Source organism: Rhagoletis pomonella, unplaced genomic scaffold (genome assembly GCF_013731165.1).
Source record: "Rhagoletis pomonella isolate Grant_MI unplaced genomic scaffold, Rhpom_1.0 Rhpom_scaffold_00007, whole genome shotgun sequence".
NCBI lineage: Eukaryota > Metazoa > Arthropoda > Insecta > Diptera > Tephritidae > Rhagoletis > Rhagoletis pomonella.
Genome location: NW_023458561.1, coordinates 42,196,138 through 42,220,581, shown reverse-complemented (window position 1 = coordinate 42,220,581; position 24,444 = coordinate 42,196,138). Strand labels below are relative to the sequence as shown.

Below are 24,444 nucleotides of genomic sequence, written 5' to 3'. Positions count from 1 at the left end.
CTACTGGTGGGCAGCAATGTAGCGCGAAGAATTCACCAGAAACAAGGCAGCAATCAAATGTTTCACATGTACAGTGACTCAAACAAATTACCACGTGTTGATTTTCTTCCAATATTCGCAATGTTTTTCGGGCTAAATTTTTTTGTTATTTTTATATAAAAATATCGTCTAAGCTTTAACCAAAACCGTGTACATCACATTTTCAAACTTTATAAAAAATTTAGGAAAATTCAAAAAATCTTCATCAAAATTTCAACTTTTTATTTTGAATTTTTAGAAATTTTTGGGTATGCAGTTTTATAGCCCACACAATTGTAGTTTGATGAAGTCTCAAACGGCTAAAAAATCGCGTCGATTTTTGAGAAGTATAAGTATATAATTATGAATTTCTTACGAAATACAACGTGGGAGACGGTCAGCAACAAAATTTCAAACTATCAACGCAAGTTTTTGTAAATTGCGCTTGTTATTTTAAAAAAACGCAAAAAATAAAAATTCTCAAACTGCATTTTCTAAAAATTCAGAATGTTGATATTTTGACGAAAATTTGTTGAATTTTCCTAAATTTTGTATAAAGTTTTAAACTGTGATTTACAGGGCAAAAAGTTGAGACTTTGATGAAAATTTGTTGAATTTTCCTAAATTTTGTATGTAATTTTGTACTTTGGTTGTGATTTACATGGTTTTGGTTAAAGCTTAGACGATATTTTTATATAAAAAAAAAAACAAAAAAAAAATTGCTGGAAGAATATTATCTACGCATATTAAAAAAGAACAACACGTGCTCATTTGTTTGAGTCACTGTACACCTTGTAACAGGGTACCCCTGAGATATGGAAGGCGCACTTTTCAATCCTTTGTAATGAGGACAGCGGTAGCGCGTTTGGACAAAAAGAAATGCCAGATAAAGGCATAAAGCATTCCACGGAAAGGTTAAGCTACAAATTTTACTATGGTCCAAGATTCAAGTGCCTCATTTTCATGTTACCAAATTCAAGAAATAAATAATGTACAGATGGCAGGTAGAAAGATATGTAAACACGTTACTTACCTTTGGTAAAGTCGAAGTGCGGGTTTTTATATACATACATATGTTGAACAGAATATTGGTAAACATCAGTTTTCAAAATATTGCCAGACACTTCCAGTTATAGTTATTGTTTTCCAAGATGTACAAAACAAAAGTGTTGCCCATCTCGTACCGCTATTCCGTCCACAGTGAATTTGACAGAATCGTTGTTGGCGCCACACTTGCGAAACTTGTTAACGCTTTTCTTACAAAATTTCTTTTTCTTCTTCCATTCTGCAACTGCACCACGTCACACAGAAATTATTCCCAAAAATCCTCTCTGATGGGCGGAATCTTATATCGTAGTAACATAATTTCCTGCTTGTAGTGTTTTATACAAACAAATTTTGAATCACCCTTGTTGTTCGAAACTTCGGCGATTCCACAACCCGTTTAGTATCGAAAATCGAGTTTTACATTATGCAAAGTAATAGAAACTGTCATTATGGAAAATCAAAAAAACATTTGGCTACGACATTGCCTGCTGGGCTAATCTACAAGTAAATCTTAAGTGTATGTGTTATAATATTAAAATTTTTAGTCAACTGTTTGTTTGCCTACTTTCAGGCTACACATTTACACCTGTGGTATGTATTTCGAAGACAAAGTGAACGTGAAGCAAAGAATTTTCATATTTTTCTTTGTCCAATTTTCGAACAAGTCTGTATTTGCATGTTGTTGTTGAAATGCAAAAGGCCCTAACACACAATTTTACTTTTTCAAAGCGAAATTAAAAAAAGCTAAATAAATAAAAAATACATATATATTAAAAAAAATAAATACAAATAAGCGTTGTGCAGATGCACTGATGTAGTGCTACACGTAGTTACACACATACATACATACATATGTATAGCTCAAAGGTACATACATATGTATGTACATATGCGCTTTTAGCTTTTTTTTCTATTTATTCACATTTGCTATTAATTGATTTCACCATCTTTTATTTTGCGTTACTCTCGCATTCGTCTGCGATTCTTTGTTTCGACCTTTTCACGATTCTGCTTTGGTTTCTCTAGATTTCTTTCTTCTGCATTGTTAAAGTATTTACAACATTTTGCTTTTAATAAAAATAAATACATTCTCTGATTATTTTGCAAACTTTGTTTCCTCTTTGTTTAAAGAAGTGCCAATTTATTTCCACTGCGTATTTTTATTCCATTTTGAGTTGATTTCAGTATTTATGACATCGACTGTGTGCAGACACATCGGTATACGAAAATTTCTAATTTTAATTGTGAATAGCAATTAATTTTCACTTTAAGAATATTTCACGCTTTTCTATTTAAAAAAAAAATCCGCTTAAATGAATTTTATGGAGTTTATATGCGAATAGATTTTATTAGCTCTCCTTGTCATTTGAATAGCGCACCCTTTTAACCCTTAGTATTTACAGTTTTACCTTTTTTTTTATTTAATATTCATTAATTTTGCATAAAAATAAATTGTACATTTGATTTTAAATTTTTTATGCAAATAAAAGAAAAGTGTCAACAAAGGGGTGCACTATCCTAACGACATGCAGTAAATATGTACGTTAATAATATTTTTAGAACATTTTCGGCTACGCAGTTCTGTTGCCAATTTTGGTATAAAGTGGCTACAAAATACTGTTGATTTTTGAATTTTTTTTTTTGTTGATGGATGCTGCGCATTTTCTTCCATATAAAAATTTTGTTGAGCATACATTGTATGGAAGAAAATGCATGACACTGTTAGCAAAAGAAATTTTTAAAAATCAACGGTATTTTATAGCCACTTGAAACTTGCACTTAAATTTTTTTTTATACCAAAATTTAATGGGCTACAAAACTGCATAACGGAAATCTTTTAAACATATTATTAACGAGCGCCTCTTTGTTTCTAACTTGAAAAAATCATAATTATTATTTTTTTTTGATAACCTTAGAAAGTTTTCGGGTAGAATGTTCTTATTAGAGGCAATCAAATACAACATATCTGTGAAGTTTCAAAAGTGTGCACCTAAACTAAAAAAAAGGCATGCGTGAAGAATGTTGTAGGAAAATATTCCACGGCAATATTTAATTAATTTTAAATAATATGACTTTTGAGTTAAGGCGTGCGAGTAAACGTATTAGCTGCCTGTGTATGGTGCTATGGGGCGTATACGTTACATACACAATTACGAGTATGTATATGAGCACGAGTTGTTGTTATCTTGACTTATTTTTAACCGACTTCACAAAAAGGAGAAGGTTATCAATTCGTCAGATTTTTTTTATGTATGTTACCGCATAACTTTGCACCACGTCAACCGATTTCTATAATTCTTTTTTTTTTTAAGTAAAAGTGTTACGTTCCATACTAATCTGCTTTAGATCCGATCATTGGATCATGAAAAAATTAACGGTATCCTAAATTTTTATATGAGGATTGAAGTCGGGTTTGTTTTAAAATTACTTGTAAGTATATCTTTTTCATTTACATAAATACAATTTCGCAATCAAATCTTTTTCTTTACGCAAAACTGAAGGTAATGCACTGTCGAAAAAAGTAACAACTCGTCAGATTTGCTCAAATATGCAAGCATGTGTAAAATTTTACTTGCAAGTTTGGAAATAAATACACCCATACATATGTACATATGTATATGTATACATATATATGCATGCATGTTTGGGGGTATATATACGCATTAATTTTGGATGCAATTTATATTTTGCAAAATTTTATAATTCAATTTCCCTGATATAAAAATATTTACTCGTTAATCCTTTAATTTACAAAACAAGCAAAATTTTTTGATTTAAATGATAAAAATAGTTAAAATGAGGCCAAACTTGAAATTTTCATTTGCTCTATTTTCGATCTTAAAAAAACTTTTCAGTTATTTTGATTTGCTCCTTTTTTAAATAAAAGCTGTATATATTGTTGGTAATTTTATTTAAAATTTTTAGCCATAACTCCATACCAACATAAGCAATTCCACTGTATGTAAACTATGTAAAATAAACCCGGTTTATCCGGCTTTTTCTTAATTAGAAAACCGGGAACCGTTTTATTTTTCAAATTACAACTTTTCGTAGAAATGGTATAGAATTCTTGAAAAGCAACTTAATAATAATACTCAATTATTTATTTAACAAATTTTTCATAGTAATTATCACCCCTATTCTGCAACTCTTTCGTATTCGGATTCTACTTAGTAAGGGTTATAATCCCTAAGCGCGGCGGAAGGCAGAAGCAAGCGCAGCAGGTGGTGGACCTAACAAAGTGTATGTTTTCAATGGCTTGGAAGAAGCGGTTATTGCATTAACTGGATTGAGAACCAGAGCTTCAGGCATAGGAGTTCTGGCTTGTGGTTCAACAATTCAACCAGAAGCTGACTTAGATGCGCCCATGGTTACTATGCCCGACAGCTCCGCATAGCTTTGTGAATCCATTGCCATAGCGCCCGCTTAATCTGCTGCTATAATTGCAAAAACATCAGAATACATAATTTTCCTTAAAATATGTAAAATTAACCAATTTTACAATAAACAAGCACATGATGAGTGTTTTTTTAATTCCTTTCCACTTTGTTTTCCTTCAGTCAGATATCTTCGAAAAACAACTGATAGCTGGCAATGCTGCACATGTTTCCGCAAGGGTTGCAGCATATGGATTTTTCGTTTTTCGTAGCGTAGCTACTAATTACGAATTACGAAAATTCGGGTTCCAGAATAAGGGGGTTAGTCTATAAGAATATGTATATACTCTGTAGACTAACTGAATTGAAACAAATAAATAAATACGATTAAACATTTTTTTTTTTTTAATTTCACTGTTCACTTGCGATTATATTTATTTTGATTTGTTTGTGTCAAAGCAGCTGATTAAGAACTTCGAATTTCACTATTTTAGTTGACAACGCCGTTGATAGTTACGATCGGATTACAGCATGCCAATTTTCGAATTTTCGGAACGGAGCTACGAATTCGTAACTACGAACATTCGGAATACAGCATACGGGTGTATATTTTATAGGTCCGCCAAAACACCCAGAAAATGCCAGAAAATGCAATGGCGGGGGATAAATAAAGAATCTCTAGTATTATAAATTGGTTAAATAAAGAATTAGATATTTTTATTGGAAGTCTCCTGAAGAGAATCAGAGTTTTCCGAACGAAAAATATTGATTTTCAAGAATTCGATATCATTTCTACGAAAAGTTATTTTACCCCCATATAAAACACATAAATATTTTTCGATTTCAAAATCAAAAAATAGGGGATTACTTTTTTCGATATAGAACGCTTCTAGGTGGTGAGAGCATTAAAATGCCGACTTTACTTTTTTTGGACCTCTCTAATGTACATACTATAATAGTTCTTGTGACGTTAAACACATTTCCTGATGATTGCCAATTGCTGGTGTTCCGAAATGAATTTTTATTAAGTTAAGGTGTACAATAATTTAATAATCAGTTTGCGGAATATGCAATGGTTTTAATTGCATTTAAGTAAAAAAAAAAACGATTGTGCAAGTAATATTTATTTATGCCTCGCAATAAAAACGTATACAAAATGCTTGAGTTGGGTGTCCGAATGAAGGACGAGATAAACTTGAACGTTAAAAAAAGTCAAGGAAGTGATGAGATTACCGACATGTCCGTGAATATATGTATGTATATATGCATATGTGCTATTTAAACAATATACATACTCTCATCCAGTTAATTGCATGCATGAATATTTTGATGGCAACACGTACATATTTAAGTATACAGTATGTATGTCTGTATGAACACATGTTGATATACACACATATGTACATACATACATATATAGGTGTCGTTTTAATTTAATTGTCTGACATTTCTTCTTACCATGGCCACCACAAATTGATCACCTCGGCCACATTTAACTTTCAATTAAATTGCCATATTTCTTTTCCGTCATTTGCACGCAGTTTTCATAATGCAAGCCATTTCTTCTCATACAATAGGTTGTAAACGGTAACTTAAGGCGGATGTGTTTAATTGGAAAAAGAGACCACCGCAAATAAGCGATAATAAAGCCGTTTAATATAAATACATAGCAGGCAGTCATGTGGAATGTTAATCCATTCAGTTCAGAGAAAAATGGATAACGGCGAAAATAAAAGGTTCATGAATCACTGAGTTAGCTCTTTAAGTGAATTATTTATATGAGATCGGTAGTTTGAGTCGGTCCACGGATTTGTTTAGTATTTTGGGAGACCAAAGCGGAGGAAGTTAGCTCACAGTAAAGTATTTAGAACATTAAGCTTTGCTAAAAAATTAAAATATTTCCAAATATTTCTCAGTATTTATTGGGTTACGCAACTCCTTTTTCTTCTTATATTGCACTAGGTATACCGTTTACCGATTTGTGCTGAGGTAAAAAAACCTCATCATTTCTCTTTTGCGTGGGCGCTTTGTGTGATGCTATGAGCTACTTTCTCTTGTTTTAGTTCATAGCTAGAATAACATTCTTTGCTTGCCTCTCTAACTCGGAGAACACTGCGAAAAAGGCACTGGCGTTCAGGTCGGCGATGCCAATATCACCTGTACGAAAGCTGAAAGTGAATCGCTTTACCACTGAAGCCTCGTTCGGGCTTGAACGACTCGGTGAAGCCTTTCCTAATTTGGATTGCGAAAAACGTTGAGGGGATGAGTCACAGATGCAGCTTTTTTTCGTGCTAACAAAAAAGGCTTAACCCAAGAGAAGTCGTGCCCTTCCGTGAAGCGTGAATGATCGCGTGGGGAGCATTTTGCCGTCCATATTTAAAAAGCTGTTGTGTTGCAATTTGTAGTCAAATGAATTAAAAATTATTTTATTAAGCCAGAGTGAAATATAAACTAAGCGAAATAGCAACTATTATTATTAAAGTTTTACTGTTGTATATAACAACGCTTAACCTTTACAAATGTGTTGTTTGTAAAATAGCACTCTAGGGTTAAGAACGCTGAAAAGGTTGCGTTTGACGATTTGCTTATCAAGAGTAGATATTTGATGTGAACCTCTTTCAAGGCAGAAATACACGCGGAGGTTTCCCATTGCCTGCCGAGTAGGGACCACTGTTAGAAAACACTTATCTCCCCGTTTTCATTTTGCGTGAATTCCATTGTTGCAACCGGTCCTGTCAACTATTTTCGAGTAAAAAAATCCAGAATTAAATAGGTTTATATTAATGTAATTTTATGCAATTCATTTGAAACACTATTTGAATTTAAATGAATAATTGTATAATACAGTTGGGATCGAAGTTCATTAGAAATGAAAAAGTAATTTTTCAGCAAAAAACCAAACCCACTTCAATTATAATATAAAAATCAGAGCCGCACCGCTTCTTCACTGCACAGAGCCTAAATCTCTCCCCTACAAAATCCTCAGCAACGCTTTTTGCCACTTGGACGAAGGAGGTCATACTCCAACTGGGTATTCACGTCGATGACGAACCAATTCCGACGGTGAATAACCCGAAGATCCTCGGAGTATCCTTCGAAAGTCTGCTCTCCTTCTCCGCGCATAAAACCGCAATTGTCAACAAAGTGCAAAGCCGCAACAAGGTCCTCAAGTCGCTAGCCGGCAGCACCAGGAGCAAAGACAAAAAACGTTGTTGGTAACGTATAAGGCAATTGGCCGGCCGGTTCTGAACTATGCAGCGCCTGTGTGGTCGCCGAGGGCTAGGAGGACGCAGTGGATTAAGCTGCAGACCTGCCAAAACACGGTACTTAGGACAGCGGCAGGATGCCTTCTGCTCCCGATTAAGGAGCGTAACACAATGCTCTGCAAGCAATTCCTAGTAGGGTGTCACCATCATGGGCACCCGAAGAGAAATCTGCTTGCGGAAGAACCCTCGCCACGGCACATGACAAGGCGTCCATATGAACTGACGGACGAAGTTCAGAGGTTCATAGAACAACCTCTGGACCCCTCAGCTTATCGACATGTCTTGGACGAAATTCACAGAGAGTCAGTCTCGAGTTACATATAGTCTCGACCTGTGAATGGCGATGTGGGTACGCAACCACCAGACGTTGACCACCAGACAGAGCTTGCGACTCGGATCACAATAGCCCAACTTTGCTCTGGCTACTGCAGCAGGTTAAACTCATACCTGAGCAGAAGTGCCAAATGAATGCCCGGCATGCGGAGAGACGCCGAATGACTCGCAGCATGCCCACTAAACCCACCCTGCTAATGCCCGTGCCCTTATGGATAGACCCCATCGAGGCTGCACGCTTCCTGGGTTTACCGTTAGTAGAGCTTGCCGACAACGATTGAGGGACTAACCGATCTCGGCGGGGTTGTCATAGGCGCTACAGCAACATCTTATAAAACTTTAAGAGTACCGTTAATGATCCGATTATCGGATCTAAACCAAATTAGTATGGGACTACCTCTGAGGTTATAGAACAAGTGAGATACCAAATGAAAGATAGTGGCCTTCGAATGTACAAAAACTTTTACTTGGTTTGAGCAGGGTTACCACATATTTAAAAATTACTATTTTATCCTCACATATTATTAAGGAACGTCGAGATCCTTTGGCCATACTAATATTGATACTACTTAGTGGATTTGGACGAGATTTTGCTTAATGTAATCTGTATCGATAGAGGTATTATCTTTATTACTTAGAATTTCTATAGGGTTGCCACCTGTCTAAAATAGTATAAGGTCCGTTCGTTGCATTAAAAACATAAGATTTTAAATGAAAGGGCTTGGCCATCAGGTGTGTAATAAGGTTTAATTTTTTTGATATACACATTGAGTGCGTACGAGGCTGCCTAGTAATACATATATGAATAATTGAATTGTTTAGTTCTTCTTTCCACTGTGTTTTCATAACCTTTCTTCGCCATCTGAATATGAAATTTAAAGTTATAAAATTGTTTGAACCCATTTACTTGCATTTTCGGTACATATTTTTATGGAAACACCCGTATGTGGTCACAAGTGGGCGGTGTCATTTCCATTTTTCCCAAATTTTTTTAATAAATTATCTTCAGCAATTACTGATTTATCACAGATATCTTATCTGCAATTTACCGTTATATTACGTGACTTAAACAATTTTCAACAATTGTGTCAAGATTGGTAGTTTATGTATTTATTTCTGCTAACTACCGTTACATGGGAGGTAGTGGTTGTTGTCGATTTTGCCCATTAGACAGACGGACGGAGGGACAGACAAACATGGCTTGATCGATTTCTCTTTTTATTCTGAGTCGAAGGTGATCTGTCTCAATATATTGTTAAAAACTTATTTTATTTATAAAAAGCTCGATAAATTTTAATATTTTTCCGAAATATTTTGGCAGAAGTCTTAAAATATAATGCGTTTTAAAATTTCGGTGGAAAAACCGTACTGTTTTTTTTTTTTAATGCAGAGTGATCCACCTTAATGCGTTCAGTTGAATATGTGCACCTATTGCGTTTGATGTTTCTCATACACTACTACTTTGCCAGGAATTCTCAATATTTTTGTTTCTATAGTATTTTTCCTCCCCCAGAGCTGGTCTCTTAAGTTGTCTTTGTTTCTTCCCAACGTTTTGGTGTATTGGACAATTGCGTAGCACATAAATTTGCTATTTTTGCACTTTACGTTGTACGAATATTTAAAAATAAAACAAACGATTTACTCGTGTTCATCTCAAAACCCGTGAGTAAGTTTATTAGTAGGAAATTATTTTTGTGTTTTAACACTCAGAGAATTAAAATAGTAATAACAATTAAAACATTTTAGGCACGTATATAAAACTTGGTAGGGCTATTGGTAATTTTAGCTTTATATTTAATTTTCGCATAAATTGCCAAGGGACAATTATGCGCTTATTTGAAAAGCGTCCACTGGAAGATGTTAACATTAGACCTATGCGAAGGATTGAAGGAGTATGATACATATGTATATTGCGCATATGTATATACACACATATTGTAGAACGTTGAGATATTCATTCCCTTTCAATATTTGCAAATGTTGAATGCAAGTTTGCGTTTTTTTGTTGCTTAAAAGTGGGTCACCATTTTATTTTATTTTTTCGAAATATATTTTTTAAGCAATGGGTTTCCGTCTTTGTCTTCGTCTATTTTGTTTTGACATTTTTCGGCACAAGGGCGCTGGACTCAATTCATACATATGCGACGAAGGTAGGTAGCGCGTACGAATATATTTTTCATTTGCAGCGTGTATGTAGAGGTAGAATTGACAGCTGCCTGACGTTGAATGCACTTCTTGTTTTGTGCTTTTGTACGAATTACATATACACATATTTTTGTATTATTTTTAATGTTTTTATTTTTGAGTTATTGTTAAATTTCATGTCGGCGCGGTAGCATTGGCGTGGGCATACGACGTGCGCAAAAGCTGATAATTTTATCACACTGCGTGGGTTAGTTTTGAAAACTTTTTACTCAACGCAGAATGGCGTATACATATACATAGTAGTATGTCTTAAAATAAAGAACTAAATCTATTAAATTCTACTCCATGTGTTTCAACAAGTTTAATATATTTTAAAACTCTATGTTACCGTAAGCGCCTCTTGCCATAATAAAATCGGAAATTATCAATATAATAATCGATATTTTTATCGATTTTGTTGCCAATATTTATGTCGATGTTTTTATCGATTTTCTAATCGATTTTTGTTATCGATTTTGTTATCGATTATTTATCGATTTTATTATCGATATTTTAATCGATTGTCTAATTGATTTTGCTACCAATATTATTATCGATTTTTATCGAATTTGTCATCGATTTTGTTATCGATATTTTATCGATTCTGTTATATGTTATTTATTAATTTGGTTATCGATTAGTTATCGATTTTTGTTATCGATTTTGCTATAGATTATTTATCGATTTGGTTATCGATTATTTATCGACTTTGAGCAGATGTATATATGTATGGAAATATGTATGTATATTCGTTATGAAACAAAATAGACAGGTAACGTAAGTTTCACTTCTCCAGTGTGGTCCAGGCGCACTTATTTTTTTTTTTGAAGCTTTTTTGATAAACTTCAGTTAAGTGTTCTTTTATGATGAGTTTACTAGAAAAAATATTTTTACAAAAACCAAAGATGCATCTGCGAAATTTAATCTCAAATAAAACTGTTCGTTTCTCCTCTATGCCAATAGACACCGATTGGAAATGCCTAGTGAAGCCAAAACCTTCTCCACCTGGCCACTGTAACATAAGCACACAAGACTTAATATTGTAAAAATTAATTACATATAATAAAATTGAAGATATTTATATTTAAAAATTTGCCAATTTCGCAACTTCGTCCATTTTTATTAAAAACTAACCAATATCCCGAGCACTTCGCTGCGCCTTCAAAGTATTTTTATTGTGTTGTTACTCCCTCTCACTCCATTAAAAATTTTCACTTAGTTATTATACTTAGTTGTGAAAGTATTATTTGTAGACAGATTTTTTCAAATTACAAACAAATTTGATTTCAGTTTTTCATGGAAGATAAATATACGGTCTTTGAATATTTTTTGCCCACAGTATCAAAAGCGACAAATATTGAATTAATACACCATTGAAGAAATTGCGCGATGTATAGATTTGAATTAAAATTTTATAAATTGAATTTCTAGAAGAGAGTCGATATTTTGCCTACCTGTTAATACCTTTTAAACAATTCTATTTAACATACAAATTCATAAAAAATATTTTCGACAGTTAATATTCTTTGTTGTAATATTTTTTATTTATTTAATTAGATAAAGTTTTTCAAAGAGGTGGCAACCCTCCTCGAAATAATTTTCGGCTGTAAGCCTTCTTAAATTTTAGTCTGATACCCATATTGCATTGTTTGCTTTATCTTATCAATTAAATTAAATTAAAATTTTTAAACAGGTGGAACTATTGTCTGTGTTGTTTTAAAATAGGATATAAAAACTCATCTGAGTCGTTTCCGTTTTGTACCCACCATCCATAGAGGGTAACTGGGACAACATTTATGGATACCTATATTCACATTTACTTATGTTGAGGATAAATTATAATATCATTCGAACAAAAATTTACTTGACATGACATTCGCGGCAATTATCATTTTTTTAAAGAATTGTGACAGAATTCCCATAAGATTACATGCATCTTATCAACCCCTCGCCGCTGTAATGCAATAGCTTAGCTGACAGGCTCCACAATTCTTTTATTTGTTTTTCAGCCGTGGAATATCAGGTCTTCATCCAAAGATATGTATTGGTCTCATCCGAAGCTTTTTGTTCTTTTTCATTGGAAATTTGCTTTACACAGCTTATGACCGGAACCTGGGGCTATAAACTAAATTTATAGAATTGACGTTGACGGAGGTGGTCCGAGTCTACTTTTCACCCATCAGAGTATTATTATCACTTTTCAATGGCAAAGGATTTGGCCCCTCTTTCCCGTGTCCTTTTTATAACTTTGGGTTTTAAATAACCCGAAATTTGTGTTAAGTTTTTACTTTAAAAACTTGTGTACAATGGCGGGAAAATAAATAGGGAAGGGGCATTTAAACAAGTTTCTGCTATTTTTTCTTTGTTTATTTAAGGTTTATTATATTTTTACGAAAGTTTAGGTCGGTAACTAACAAAACAAAAATAAGGAAAAATCCACAAAGCTTCGTCAAAAATTCAAATTTTTTAATCAGAATAAAAATAAATTTTGGTATGCAATTCTGTAGTCCGATTAATTTTAGTCCACACAAAGTATGTTCGAAAAATTTTTTATATGAAGAAAAATGTACAACGCCGCCAGCGAAAAAAAATTTTAAAATTGAACGGTAAGTTCTAAATACTTCAAACTTGCGCTTAAAAAACTTCATATCCAGATGTTTTTTTTTTAATTCTGAACAGAGTGTTCGAAATTTTGACTTACATGGTTTTTATTAGATAGCGGGCTATGTTTTTATAAAAAAAAAATAAGAAACATTAAATAACAAAAGCAAATTAGCTAAAACTTGTTAGCATATCGCGCTCCTATTTGTTTCTCAGCCACCGTATGACAATTTGGGATTTCAAAATACATATCTATGTATGTCAACTTAGTTTTTCTAAATATTCTTTATTTTTTTAATTTTTGCAGGATAAGAAGTTAACGAAGCGCACAGGGCCCCGCAACGGGTGCCTCGGATAAACATCTCTTGCTTTAGCCTCAAAACAAAGGCAGCTGAAGAAGTACACCGGAAGGAACAGTTTTCATATATTAGATTGCTCAGGAAATAAATCGGTAAGTCTATATATGTACATATGTACGTTGTACTACTTCGAATGAAAAAAATCTAAATTGCAACCCTATTGTTGTTACCTATTCAATGTGCATTGGGATATACTAGAAAAAGGGCAAATGAGGAGTCTTATAATTTTTACTCTTCGAAACAAAGCAAATAGAAAGCATATTCGCATGGGCAAAGGAATTGTTTGATAATTAATTTGGTAATACTATATTCATAAATACGTCTATTGGTAATGGGCTGCACTGTATTAACTCACTCAAAATTAAGTTTCGAAATACTTTTTTGAATATTTTCCTTGTCTGCCAGTTAAAAGAAAAAAAAATATTTTAACCACATTTCTTCGTTACTTTTCACGATCCATATTTTGTTAAAGGCATTCCCAGTGAATTGTTACCAATGACATCTACAAAACCTAACGCAGAGAAGAAGAAAAAGGGTCCCAATCCGTTTGATGTCCTTCGAGACCAATCAGCCTTACGACAGATCTTCATGCCCTCAATCTTCCGTAGTGAAAAAATGTCACTTTGTCAAATGCTTTTGCATCGCGAAACAGCCTTTGATTGTCTCTACGAAGTCGGCAAGGAGGGTAAGGTGCAATTTATTTCACACATCGAAGGCTACTACCTACCCTGTATGAGCTATGTCTCCGAAGTGCAGTCTTGCCATGAACTGCTCAACACAATGAAGACTCTGCAGACTGAGATCGATGACTGTCATCTGACCACTATCTATTATCCAAACGTGGACACAGAAGAAGTGCCCACAGAGAGTGATTTATTGAACATCGAAGCTAATTTGGCGGCAATACAAGCCGAACTGGCAGATGTGCTGTCGGAGAGAGAAGTGCTGCAGCTGCAGCAAACCGTATTGAAGGAAAGACTTTTCGTGCTCACGCGCACCGAGGCATTTTTCACGGGCAGCAGCAACCGTGAGCCTGTCATGGCTTGGACTAACAGCATGATAATGAATCTGCTGCGCGATCGTATGCAAAGCGATACGCGAGACACTCAAGCACATCTGGGCTTTTTAACCGGCACAATACAAGTTGATAAATTTCGTGCCTTCGAGCAGGTCTGCTGGCGCATTTGTCATGGTAATGTTTATATACGACGCGCCGAAATGCCGCACATCATGACGGACGCAAACAAAGGGAAGAACACCATACGCAAGTATGCTTTTGTCATTTTATTCGTTGGCCATGCAATGCGTATGAAAATCGTGAAATTGTGTCAAGCTTACTCCGTACAACTGCACGACTATCCAGAAACCGCCAACGATCGCATTGAGTACCGCAAGCGAATCTCTTTGGAATTGGCTGACATCGAATTGGTGTTGGAGCAAATGAAGGCGCAGCGACGCAGAATACTCAGCATTGCTACATTGGAGTTGTTTATTTGGCACTCAAAAATCACTAAGTCACTTATGATTTACGACGCTATGAACAAAATGGCGAATGTGCATCAATTGGATAGGCAAAAGTATTTGGTTGCCGAGTGCTGGATACCGACGAACAGTGTGCCGAAAGTGCGCCAGACACTGTTCAGAGGCGCATTGCGTTCTTCGAAAGGCGCACAAACTTTTCCGCCTATTATAACCGAATTGAAATACAAGCCGCGACTGCGCGAACCGCCAACCTACTTTGAATTGAATAAGTTTACGAGGGGTTTTCAAAATCTTGTAGATGCTTATGGCATTGCTTCTTATAAGGAACTCAATCCATCACCATACACTATTATCACCTTTCCCTTTCTCTTTGCGGTGATGTTTGGTGATGTGGGCCATGGTATTATAATGACTGCACTCGCTGGATGGATGTGCATTAAAGAGAAACAACAAGAAGAGCGGATGAGGAATGAGAAAGAACCTAACGAAGTCTTCAGCTTGATTTTCGCCGGTCGTTATGTCATACTACTGATGGGTATATTCTCAATTTACACGGGGTTGATATACAATGATGTGTTTTCGAAGCCGCTTAATTTGTTTGGCTCACATTGGCGTGTCAACTATACAACTACTGAGGTATTGGCTAATAACCACCTACAGTTGGATCCACAAGACCCCGCACACTACCATGGCACACCGTATATATTTGGCATGGATCCAATATGGGACATAGCCGGCCAGTATTCCATCACTACCTTCAACTCGCTGAAAATGAAAATTGCTATTATTTTGGGTGTGGTCCACATGCTGTTCGGACTGTCGTTGTCAGCATGGAATAGCAGGTACTTTAAGAATTCAATCGAATTGTATTTGGTATTTTTGCCGCAGATTGTTTTCTTTGCTTGCCTTTTTCTCTATTTGGTATTGCTAATATTTATTAAATGGAGTATATTCGGAGGACACTACGCGAAGCCTTACAACAGCGCCTGCGCTCCCTCCATTTTGATTATGTTCATTAATATGGTGCTTTTCAAAGACGGCTCGAAGGATGTGCAAAAAGGCTGTCAATTGGAAATGTTTACATTCCAAATGGGCTTACAATACATGCTGATTTTCATAGCTTTGTGTTCGATTCCGGTTTTATTGCTTGGCAAACCAATACATATACAACATCAGCAAAAGAGAATCAAGGCAATTCAGGATGCCGAGCGCAAGCGCATGGTGAATCGAGAAACATTGAAGAACGTGCGAAGATCGCTACAAACCTACAATGTGGAATATATAAAACCTGGTTCATCATCGCAAGTATTTCGCGATTTGGAAGAGGAAACTGTGGATATGACTGAAGTTTGGATACATCAGGGCATACATTGCATCGAGAGCGTTTTGGGATCTGTCTCGCACACGGCCTCTTATTTGCGGCTGTGGGCGCTATCTTTGGCGCACGACCAATTGTCCACAGTGCTGTGGAATATGGTGCTACACGTACCACTTGTACGCCTGAATGGTTTCATTGGCAGCATTGCACTGTATTTGGTGTTTTGGATATGGGCTGCTCTTACGATGGCCATTCTTGTGGTTATGGAGGGACTATCGGCATTTCTGCACACTTTACGTTTACATTGGGTCGAATTTCAATCTAAATTTTATAATGGCTCCGGTGAGAAGTTCGTACCGTTCTATTTTCAACCAACGGGGAGATATATTTGAAAGAGGTTCGAAAAGGCTGCCGTGTATCAAAGATCAGCAGATTGAAAGATCGAAATGGCATTTCTCAAACCTTACAGTCTCCTTCACTTGAGTCATAAACTACATAGTATATATAACGTACATATATTTTGGATAAAATTGCATTATTCCTTTACAAATGCTTGTTCGAGAGTAATCCTCAAACTTCAATTACAGTAAATTTAATAAAAAATTAAATATTATTGTAAACAAGAGTAGTTAAAGAATTAATCCTAAATGGGTTTAAGAAGGCAAGTGAAAAATTGGTTGATGCCGCATGAGGTGCCTTGGCAAGTTCCGGGCGTGTTTGGACATGTACCAGTTTAGCCTTAGAATTTCTCTCTCTTAGACCTTGCTCAGAATCTCTTGAGGCAGCTGGAGCTTTTCGACTGTGATGGCTGGTGGTTGAACTCCGATGACGGGAATGAATTCCTGTTTGTACAGTGTTGGCGTCAGGAGTTGTGAGATGTCGATCTGCACCTGGTCCTTGCAGTGGCTGTGTTTCCAGCGAGCACCTGTTCGAGTTTTCCCTACTTGCCGGGTATAAGCATAAAATTGTGTTACCTAAAGGGGAGGCCTCGCTAGGTAGATGGTGTTCCGGCGATGTAAGACTGCATTCCGTTGCTGTTCGGAGTGGCTTGCATGGACTATCTGCAGCTCAGCAGACGGTATACTACTAGTACCCGCTGACCAAAATAATAATATTTGGAGCTTACATATGTAGCTCAGTGTTTGGCTGAGCATTTATTTAGTCATTAAAAAGTTCACGACATACGACAATACGCATTTTATGACACATTGTGAACCACCTAAATAAACAAGTCGAAGAGCTTTGGAAAGGCCAACACCATTAGGAAAACTCTCTCACAGAGACGCAGAGTGGTCTGAAAGAGAATCTCGCGTTGATTGATTTGTACACCACTTCGTATTTACTGGTTTATGGGGCACTGATTTCAAACCTTTAGTCAGATTTCAAAAATCCAAAATGTCGGATCCAAAGTAGTGGAGAAATTTTAAAAAACTAATTGAATTCTCTCGATACTTCTTACTCAGGGGTGTTTTTGGAGTCGCTGATTATGAATCCGATCTGTTACACAGTACGACAATTTAATTTTTTCTGGAGTATTGATGAAACTAAGTTTTTCTAAAATTCTGGATTGTATATAGAAAAGTAATTTCTTAGCGTTCACAGGTTGGCGATTTTAAACGTTTTTTTTTTTTAATTTTTAATTTTAAGTTGTGGTAAATCAAATTTGTCATTATTATTCAAAATTATTTATTTTGTTTTGGGAAGGTTTACTAATACATTACATACTTACTTCAAGTAGGTTAGGTGAAAAATGTAATAAATGGCATTAAATGGCATCAGACGAAAATTTAAAAATTTATGTATAGCCTTTTTACTGACCTCTGATCATCAGTAAGCAAAACCCAGTCAAACATTAATTTTACATAGTAGAACAAAGTGAAAGTTCAGATTTTTGGAAATTTTATTTTTCTTTACGAAGTTTTACATTTTCTCAAATTCAACGCTCGTTCAATGATTTTTTAATTAAAAAAAAAACTCCTTATCAAAATTGTTTTTTTTCTGTCTAATACTCATAGCATATACATACACTAGGCGACAAATAAAAGTATACACCTTGATCTAATATAATTAATATTCACAATTATTTTCACGACCAATTTTTTGCAATCATGATTTCTGAAAATATAGTTTATTCTATAATATAAATCAAAGTTTCACTCTTTATATATAGTTCACAATAATTCAAAAAATTTTCATCAAAATTTCGAAATTTGTGTTCAGAATTTCTGGAAAATTTTCGAGTATGCAGTTTCGTAGCACATTTTATTTTCTTCTATATAAAAGTCATGCAATGCGCAACACCCTCCACAAAAATAAATCCTCCAAAATCAACGGTAATTTTTAGCGACTTGAACTTGCACTAAAATAGAATGGGCTACTAAACTGCAAAATCGAAATTTTTTTTAGAAATTCTGAATACAAATTTTGAAAGTTTGATGAAAATTTTTTGAATTTTTTTATATCTTATATAAAGTGTGAAACTTTGGATTATATGGTTTATATTATAGCATGAACTATATTTTCATAAATAACTAATGCGAAAAATTATTCATGAAAATAATTGTGAATTTTGCTTATATCAGAATGAGGTCTACATAACTTTCATTTGTCGCCTTGTGTATGTTTAGAAGGTCTTACAGTCACGAGTTTGTGGGCCCCTTTGGAGTTTAACTCTTTTAAGCTCGGGGTTTACCACACAAAAAGTTTTCTTTAAATTAAAATTTTTTTTGATTAAATTTGAATTTATGGCCCAATAGTATACATTTTAGCTGCACTGGTGAATTTTAGAACTACAAGATTTAATCAAAGAGAGTCCGAAGTCATTTCATGCACATAAGTCCAGCTAGGCACAAACAAAAATGTGGCACGATATGATTTTTTACGCTGATTTCAATCATACTATAATTGTTTGGCGCAAGTAAAAACGAAAGAACATATAAAAGGTTAAAGTAAAATTTATAATTTTTTTTTATATTAATCCTTTGAATTGTTTAACTCATTAAAAAAAATTAATTATTTCAAAAAAGTTAATTAATTTTTCTTCCACTTGGTGTACATAATACATATGCTTTTTTATATTTGTAAGCCGCAAACAACTCGTGAGTTCTTAAACACTCAAAAACTTTAGACTCGAGTTTATCGCTCAACGTGAACATACAGTTATGAACGGCTCCCGGCCCAGTATGCAGCGATCACTATAAATGTAAAAAACAAAAAATCAAAACGACAACTCACAAAATTAAGAAGGTTTTTTATGTATGTTTTTTTTAATTTTCTTATAAAAACAAATGGATTTTTACTACGAACTGTAATTTTTCTAGTAGGAAGTTGATTCGAATACTAAAAGTTATCCTTTTTTATTTTTAACATGTATATATATCTCCATGGAATTGTTATTGTTTTTTTGGTCTGTAGTTTCTAAATGAGCTGCATTTCATTTGACAAGAAACGAATGCCAAAAATTGCTTACATTTGTGCACATTATATTCAATTTATTTTTTGAATACAAGTGTTAAGTGAAGGTGCTCATCCATATGACATTATGGTTGCCCTTTGATCACAAGCAATTTTTGGCTGTCAATAAAAATTATGCAATTAAAAATGAACAGTAATTAAATTACGATTATTTATGAATTTTTGTATGGGCTTTATAAAATTGTTATTGTATATAATATAAGTATAAATGAACAGTATGTTAGAAGCAAAAACTAATTAAAAGCCATTGACAGATCATTAATATAAATTGAAAATTTTTCAGAGAAATTTATTATTTTTATTGATTTTGTTGAACACACAAAGAGATATTCTTTCGCGCCAGTTTTATAAACATATGCTGCACTGTTTTAGTTCTCATTTGAAATTTGCTAAACAGTTAAATAAACAATATACTTAATAATTTTGAAGATTCTCAAAAGTAAGCAGTCAAAGAATAGAAGAAAAGGAAATGAAGGAACCATGCTAACTAAAGCTACGGATAACGTAAAACCGCAACAAAATTTAATTTTGTTTCGTACATACATATGTACATACATACATACACATTAATTTGATTATATATGGCTTTGTACGTATGTATATGTTCATTTGTATGTTAAGTATGCGTGATAGCAGATTACAACATGGGAAGACATTGAAAATTCTAAAAACTATTCCCAACCAAAAAAAAAACATATTTTTAAAAGCAATAAAGCGAAAGAGAGGAAAAACACAGAGAACAATAAAGAAAAATTACATTGAGCTATTTGCGCAGGCATTACTTTTAGCTTGCCGGTTTTAGCACATATGTATAAGTATGTGTATCCGAATGTCTTTATGTATGTAAGTACGTATGTATGTAGATTAAAAACTTAAACGTGCTGATATGTATGAATATGAATGTATGTATATACATAAGGGTGGTCCTTAAAAAATCATATTAAGGATTTTTTTTTTAGGTCTCACCCCCTCAATCGGTAATACCACTGTCGCACAGCGAGAAAAGTACAGATTCGTCTATAGAGCCTCAAAAAATTAAAATTATTATTTTTTCATCTAATACCCAAAATATATACCGAATTCAATCCGGACCAAAATTTATATGTGATATCTTAGACTATAGTTACATTGACGTAAGGGTTGAGGCTTAGGAAATCTGATGTAAAAATTTGCTTCCTACATTTAAGGACCACCCTATCATACATATGTATGCATGTTCATCTATATAAAGAATGACGAGCCAAAAAACCTCTGTAAACTTATAAATGAACTAACTACTTGAAAATTGCATCTGTTATTAAAAAAAAAAAAATACAATTCATAAAGTTTTTGAATGAATTTAAATTTGTACAACCAAATTCGCTCATCACGAAGCCAACTCACGGAATTGCTCGATGGGCTAAATGAATTGAGTCGATCCATCTTGAAAAAAATTTACTTTATTTTGGGAAATTATGGCAACACTTAAATCGTCATCATCAGAGCAAAAGGCTGACTTTTTAAATTTACATAGGAAATACCTACAGAGCTATTACCAAGTTGTAAATAAATACGATTTTTGTTTAAGATATGGCCAGCTAACGGAATATTAAAGCGATTTTTTAACACAAATTACCGAAAGGGAAATTAAAAAGAAATGTATATCCAAAAAGTGAGCACCTTAATGCACCATTTTTAAAATATCTGCATTTGCGTAAGTACATATATGCATACATACATCTGTACATATGGAAGTGTATACATATACACGTTTAAGCACACTCATTATCTGCGTCTATTTATATCCACCTAATTGTAGATCATCACATTGCCTGATGTCTGTGTATTTTGTTGCTTGTCTATTTAGTGCAACACTTGGCGTTTTGCACCAGCAAATTCACGGGAATTTTCATTTATGTATACAAAACCCAATTGGAAATCAATAACTGACATGACTTGGTAAATCATCGCTTTCCGATCGCTGACATTTGCAAGAGCCGTCACTCAAATAAAGGAATCTGTAGTCCGATCTCCTCGTGGAGCAGCATGACACTATACATACTCTCTCTTTGCATCATATTAATGTCTCCCACTTTGACTGTGATGTTTTGCTTTCAGAGAACGATGGCTCTTAATGGATTTTTCGATGGCTTGGCGATGGCTTTTTCATTGCTTAACTCAGCTGGAAAATAGGAGGGTTTTTTTTTTTACAAAAAACTGTGAATTTCCTACAAAAACTTGTATTTGCAACAAAAAACTGTAAAACAAATAACAACATTTGTATATAGAATTGTTTGTTTTGGTGAAATTCCAATTCGTTTTTTAATTAAGTTTTTAACTTTTTTCCATTTATGAAACATATTTTATTTTTACTTTTTTTTAATAAGGGTGTTGTAGTTGATATATTTTCGAAGATTTTTAACCCTGGAAATTTAATTTGTAATCTTATAACTCGATTCCACATAAAGTGCACTTTCTTCAGAGGTATATTAATTCAGTATTTACCTTATCTTTTCACTTTAACCTCATAAACCTCTTTAGCTTGCAATTTATAATTTATCTAATCAATTAAACCTAATTAAAATTTTAAAACAGGCAACCATCCCCAGAAATAGTTTTGGCTGTAAACCTTTTTGAAGCGCTTTCGTTTGGCTGCCGTATTGCAATATTTACTTTATCCTACCAATGTACTTAAACTGCAATTTTTAAACAAGTGGCAACTCTCTAATTATTTTTTCCTATATTTTAAGTTATACCTTTAATAATGCACCGCTGAAAACTGCATTCGACTTCATGCATTAGTTTTCGGGTGATGTGCGTACAAACATACAGACAGTCAGACAGACAAAAATTTAAAAAATTGTTGATTTATCTTCTGTTGCTCTAATGGAGACTCCTATATCAATTTTACTTTAATAACTATAATGTACAGACATTGGCCAGTTAAAATTTTATTTTTCATTAGTATGTATAGATTTCGTTTTATGAAAATTGATTTAGGAAAATATTCTTTCAATATTTGTTGTGACTACTGGAATGAAAAAAAAAACAGCTGAAATTTTTTTCCCAGAAGAGAAAAGGTTAGACCTCCATTGCCCCGTTTTATCGTAAAAATCTCTCATGAAAAAACAAAACTAAACTAACTAAAAAATTATATCAAATCTAAACGACTGAACAAAATTATAATTTGTACTAGGAGGTAATTTGAAAAACCTTTGGCTTGCCTAAAAAATTATCTTATCATAAGTTACAACATCAGTGATGTTTTGATTTTCTTTTTATTGTGACATTTTGCTAGAAGTCACTCTTTGATGCGAAAATGCGAAAGGCAAAAATGAACGCTTTGTTTTGCACAAAAGCGTGAACAGTGTTGTTGCTTAGTTCAGCATAGTTTTCTCGCTCTTTGAATTTCAGTCAGAGTTTCAGCTGTGCGAAACGTTGCCATATGTTTGTTGTAAAAAACTGTCGAATATTACACAATTTCGCACTTTCGCTCAAACGCACACAGCTTTGCCTTAAAGAGTGAACTCTAGTTTTATATTTGCTTTTCCAAGAATATTCCTACGAGAAATTTTATCAACTTCAGTAGTACATATTCGTAAATCATAATAATATTTTCATTTTAAAAATCATCATTTGCGAATTTATAGCTGATGGGTAATGACTGCCTCAGGCCTCAGTGCTTAGGACACGCGCGTGCTAATCTCATTAACAAAGTGGTTAGTACTAAATAGTACTGAACGATGAAACAGTGATTTCATGTCGGATTCAGTGATGATGGGAGCTGAAGAGGTGCTTTAATTTGCATTTAGTTTTCGTATGGCATTTTAACCCATTTAACAAATGCGTAATTGCAAGATTATTCGCGTACGAAATAGTATACCTATTAGAGATGCCGGATCGAAATAAAAAAAAATTTGGAATTTTGCTTTTACAGAATTTTCTCTTTAATTTGGTACCAATACTGTTTTTCTCTGCACCTAATTTTTTTAAGCAGTCATATTTTCAAGGTCCTTTGAAAAAATCCTGAATTCAGAGAGTAAAACTAAAAACGCAGTTTTACTTTATCTGGTTACCCATCATTTTATGTAGAGTTATTTTCAATAGGCTTCTCTGAGAAACGTCGTAGTTGGAGGAGAATGAGAGGCAGGTTATGAATTCTGTCGTCTTTCATCTCTAAAGTTGTAAAGGTGGAATGTGCCAAGCCCTCGTAATTTTCAGTCGCAAATCAATTTTTTTTTTTTAATTTTATAGATTTTCGAGGGAAAAACGTTGCTTAATATGCATCAATGGAGGAAAAATCTAAGTTCGATTCCCGAACCTTCCGCATCGCTTCACGGACCGAAACGGATATAAAAAAATGTTTATTAAAAAAAAAGTTTTTATTTCCGAATGTATGTACATAATTGCCATCGAAAAATCTAAAAAGATTACACCTAGGATCGGCTAAACTATCTTTTTTTTCGTAATTGCTTTACTACTTATTGCTAATGACTTAACTCTCAGGAGTGCAAGGCGACTTTTTTGTTTGCTTGTAAGTTGGTATGGTCTAATGTATATACATTAGGGTGGTCCTTAAAAAATCAAATATGCGACTTTTTTCAGTCTCACCCCTTCAATCGGTAATACCACGGTCACACACAAATTATGATCCCGATTGGAGACGGTTAAGGTGTGTCGCACAGGGGCCGAATTTCAGATTCCTCTATAGAGACTCAAAAAATTAAAATTAATTTTTTTGCCAACTCTTACGCAAAATCGATACTACCGTAGTCGAAGATATCGCATATAAATTTTGGTCCCGATTGGAGTCGGTTAAGGCGTCATCATAGGGTAATCTGAATTTTATACCCCTATGCGCCACGCCTCAACCGACTCCAATCGAGGCCAATATTTATATGTGATATCTTCGACTATAGTAGCATCGACTTAGGGATTGAGGCTTAGGAGAACTGATGTAAAAATTTGCTTCCTACAGTTAAGGACCACCCTACTATACATACATT

At 34.1% G+C, this 24,444-nt stretch overlaps 1 protein-coding gene across 1 annotated transcript; it reads left to right on the top strand.

The window, feature by feature from the left end:
* The first annotated feature begins 13,741 nt into the window (after positions 1–13,741).
* Positions 13,742–16,494, top strand: LOC118742857 (V-type proton ATPase 116 kDa subunit a1-like). The gene has a single exon (XM_036475258.1). The coding sequence runs from the start codon at positions 13,774–13,776 to the stop codon at positions 16,375–16,377; it is 2,604 nt and encodes an 867-aa protein (XP_036331151.1). The 5' UTR covers positions 13,742–13,773; the 3' UTR covers positions 16,378–16,494.
* Positions 16,495–24,444: the final 7,950 nt, after the last annotated feature.

Bases quoted from the DNA above. Each gene is read 5' to 3' on its own strand.
- LOC118742857 (XM_036475258.1), top strand. From the start codon at position 13,774: ATGCCCTCAATCTTCCGTAGTGAAAAAATGTCACTTTGTCAAATGCTT.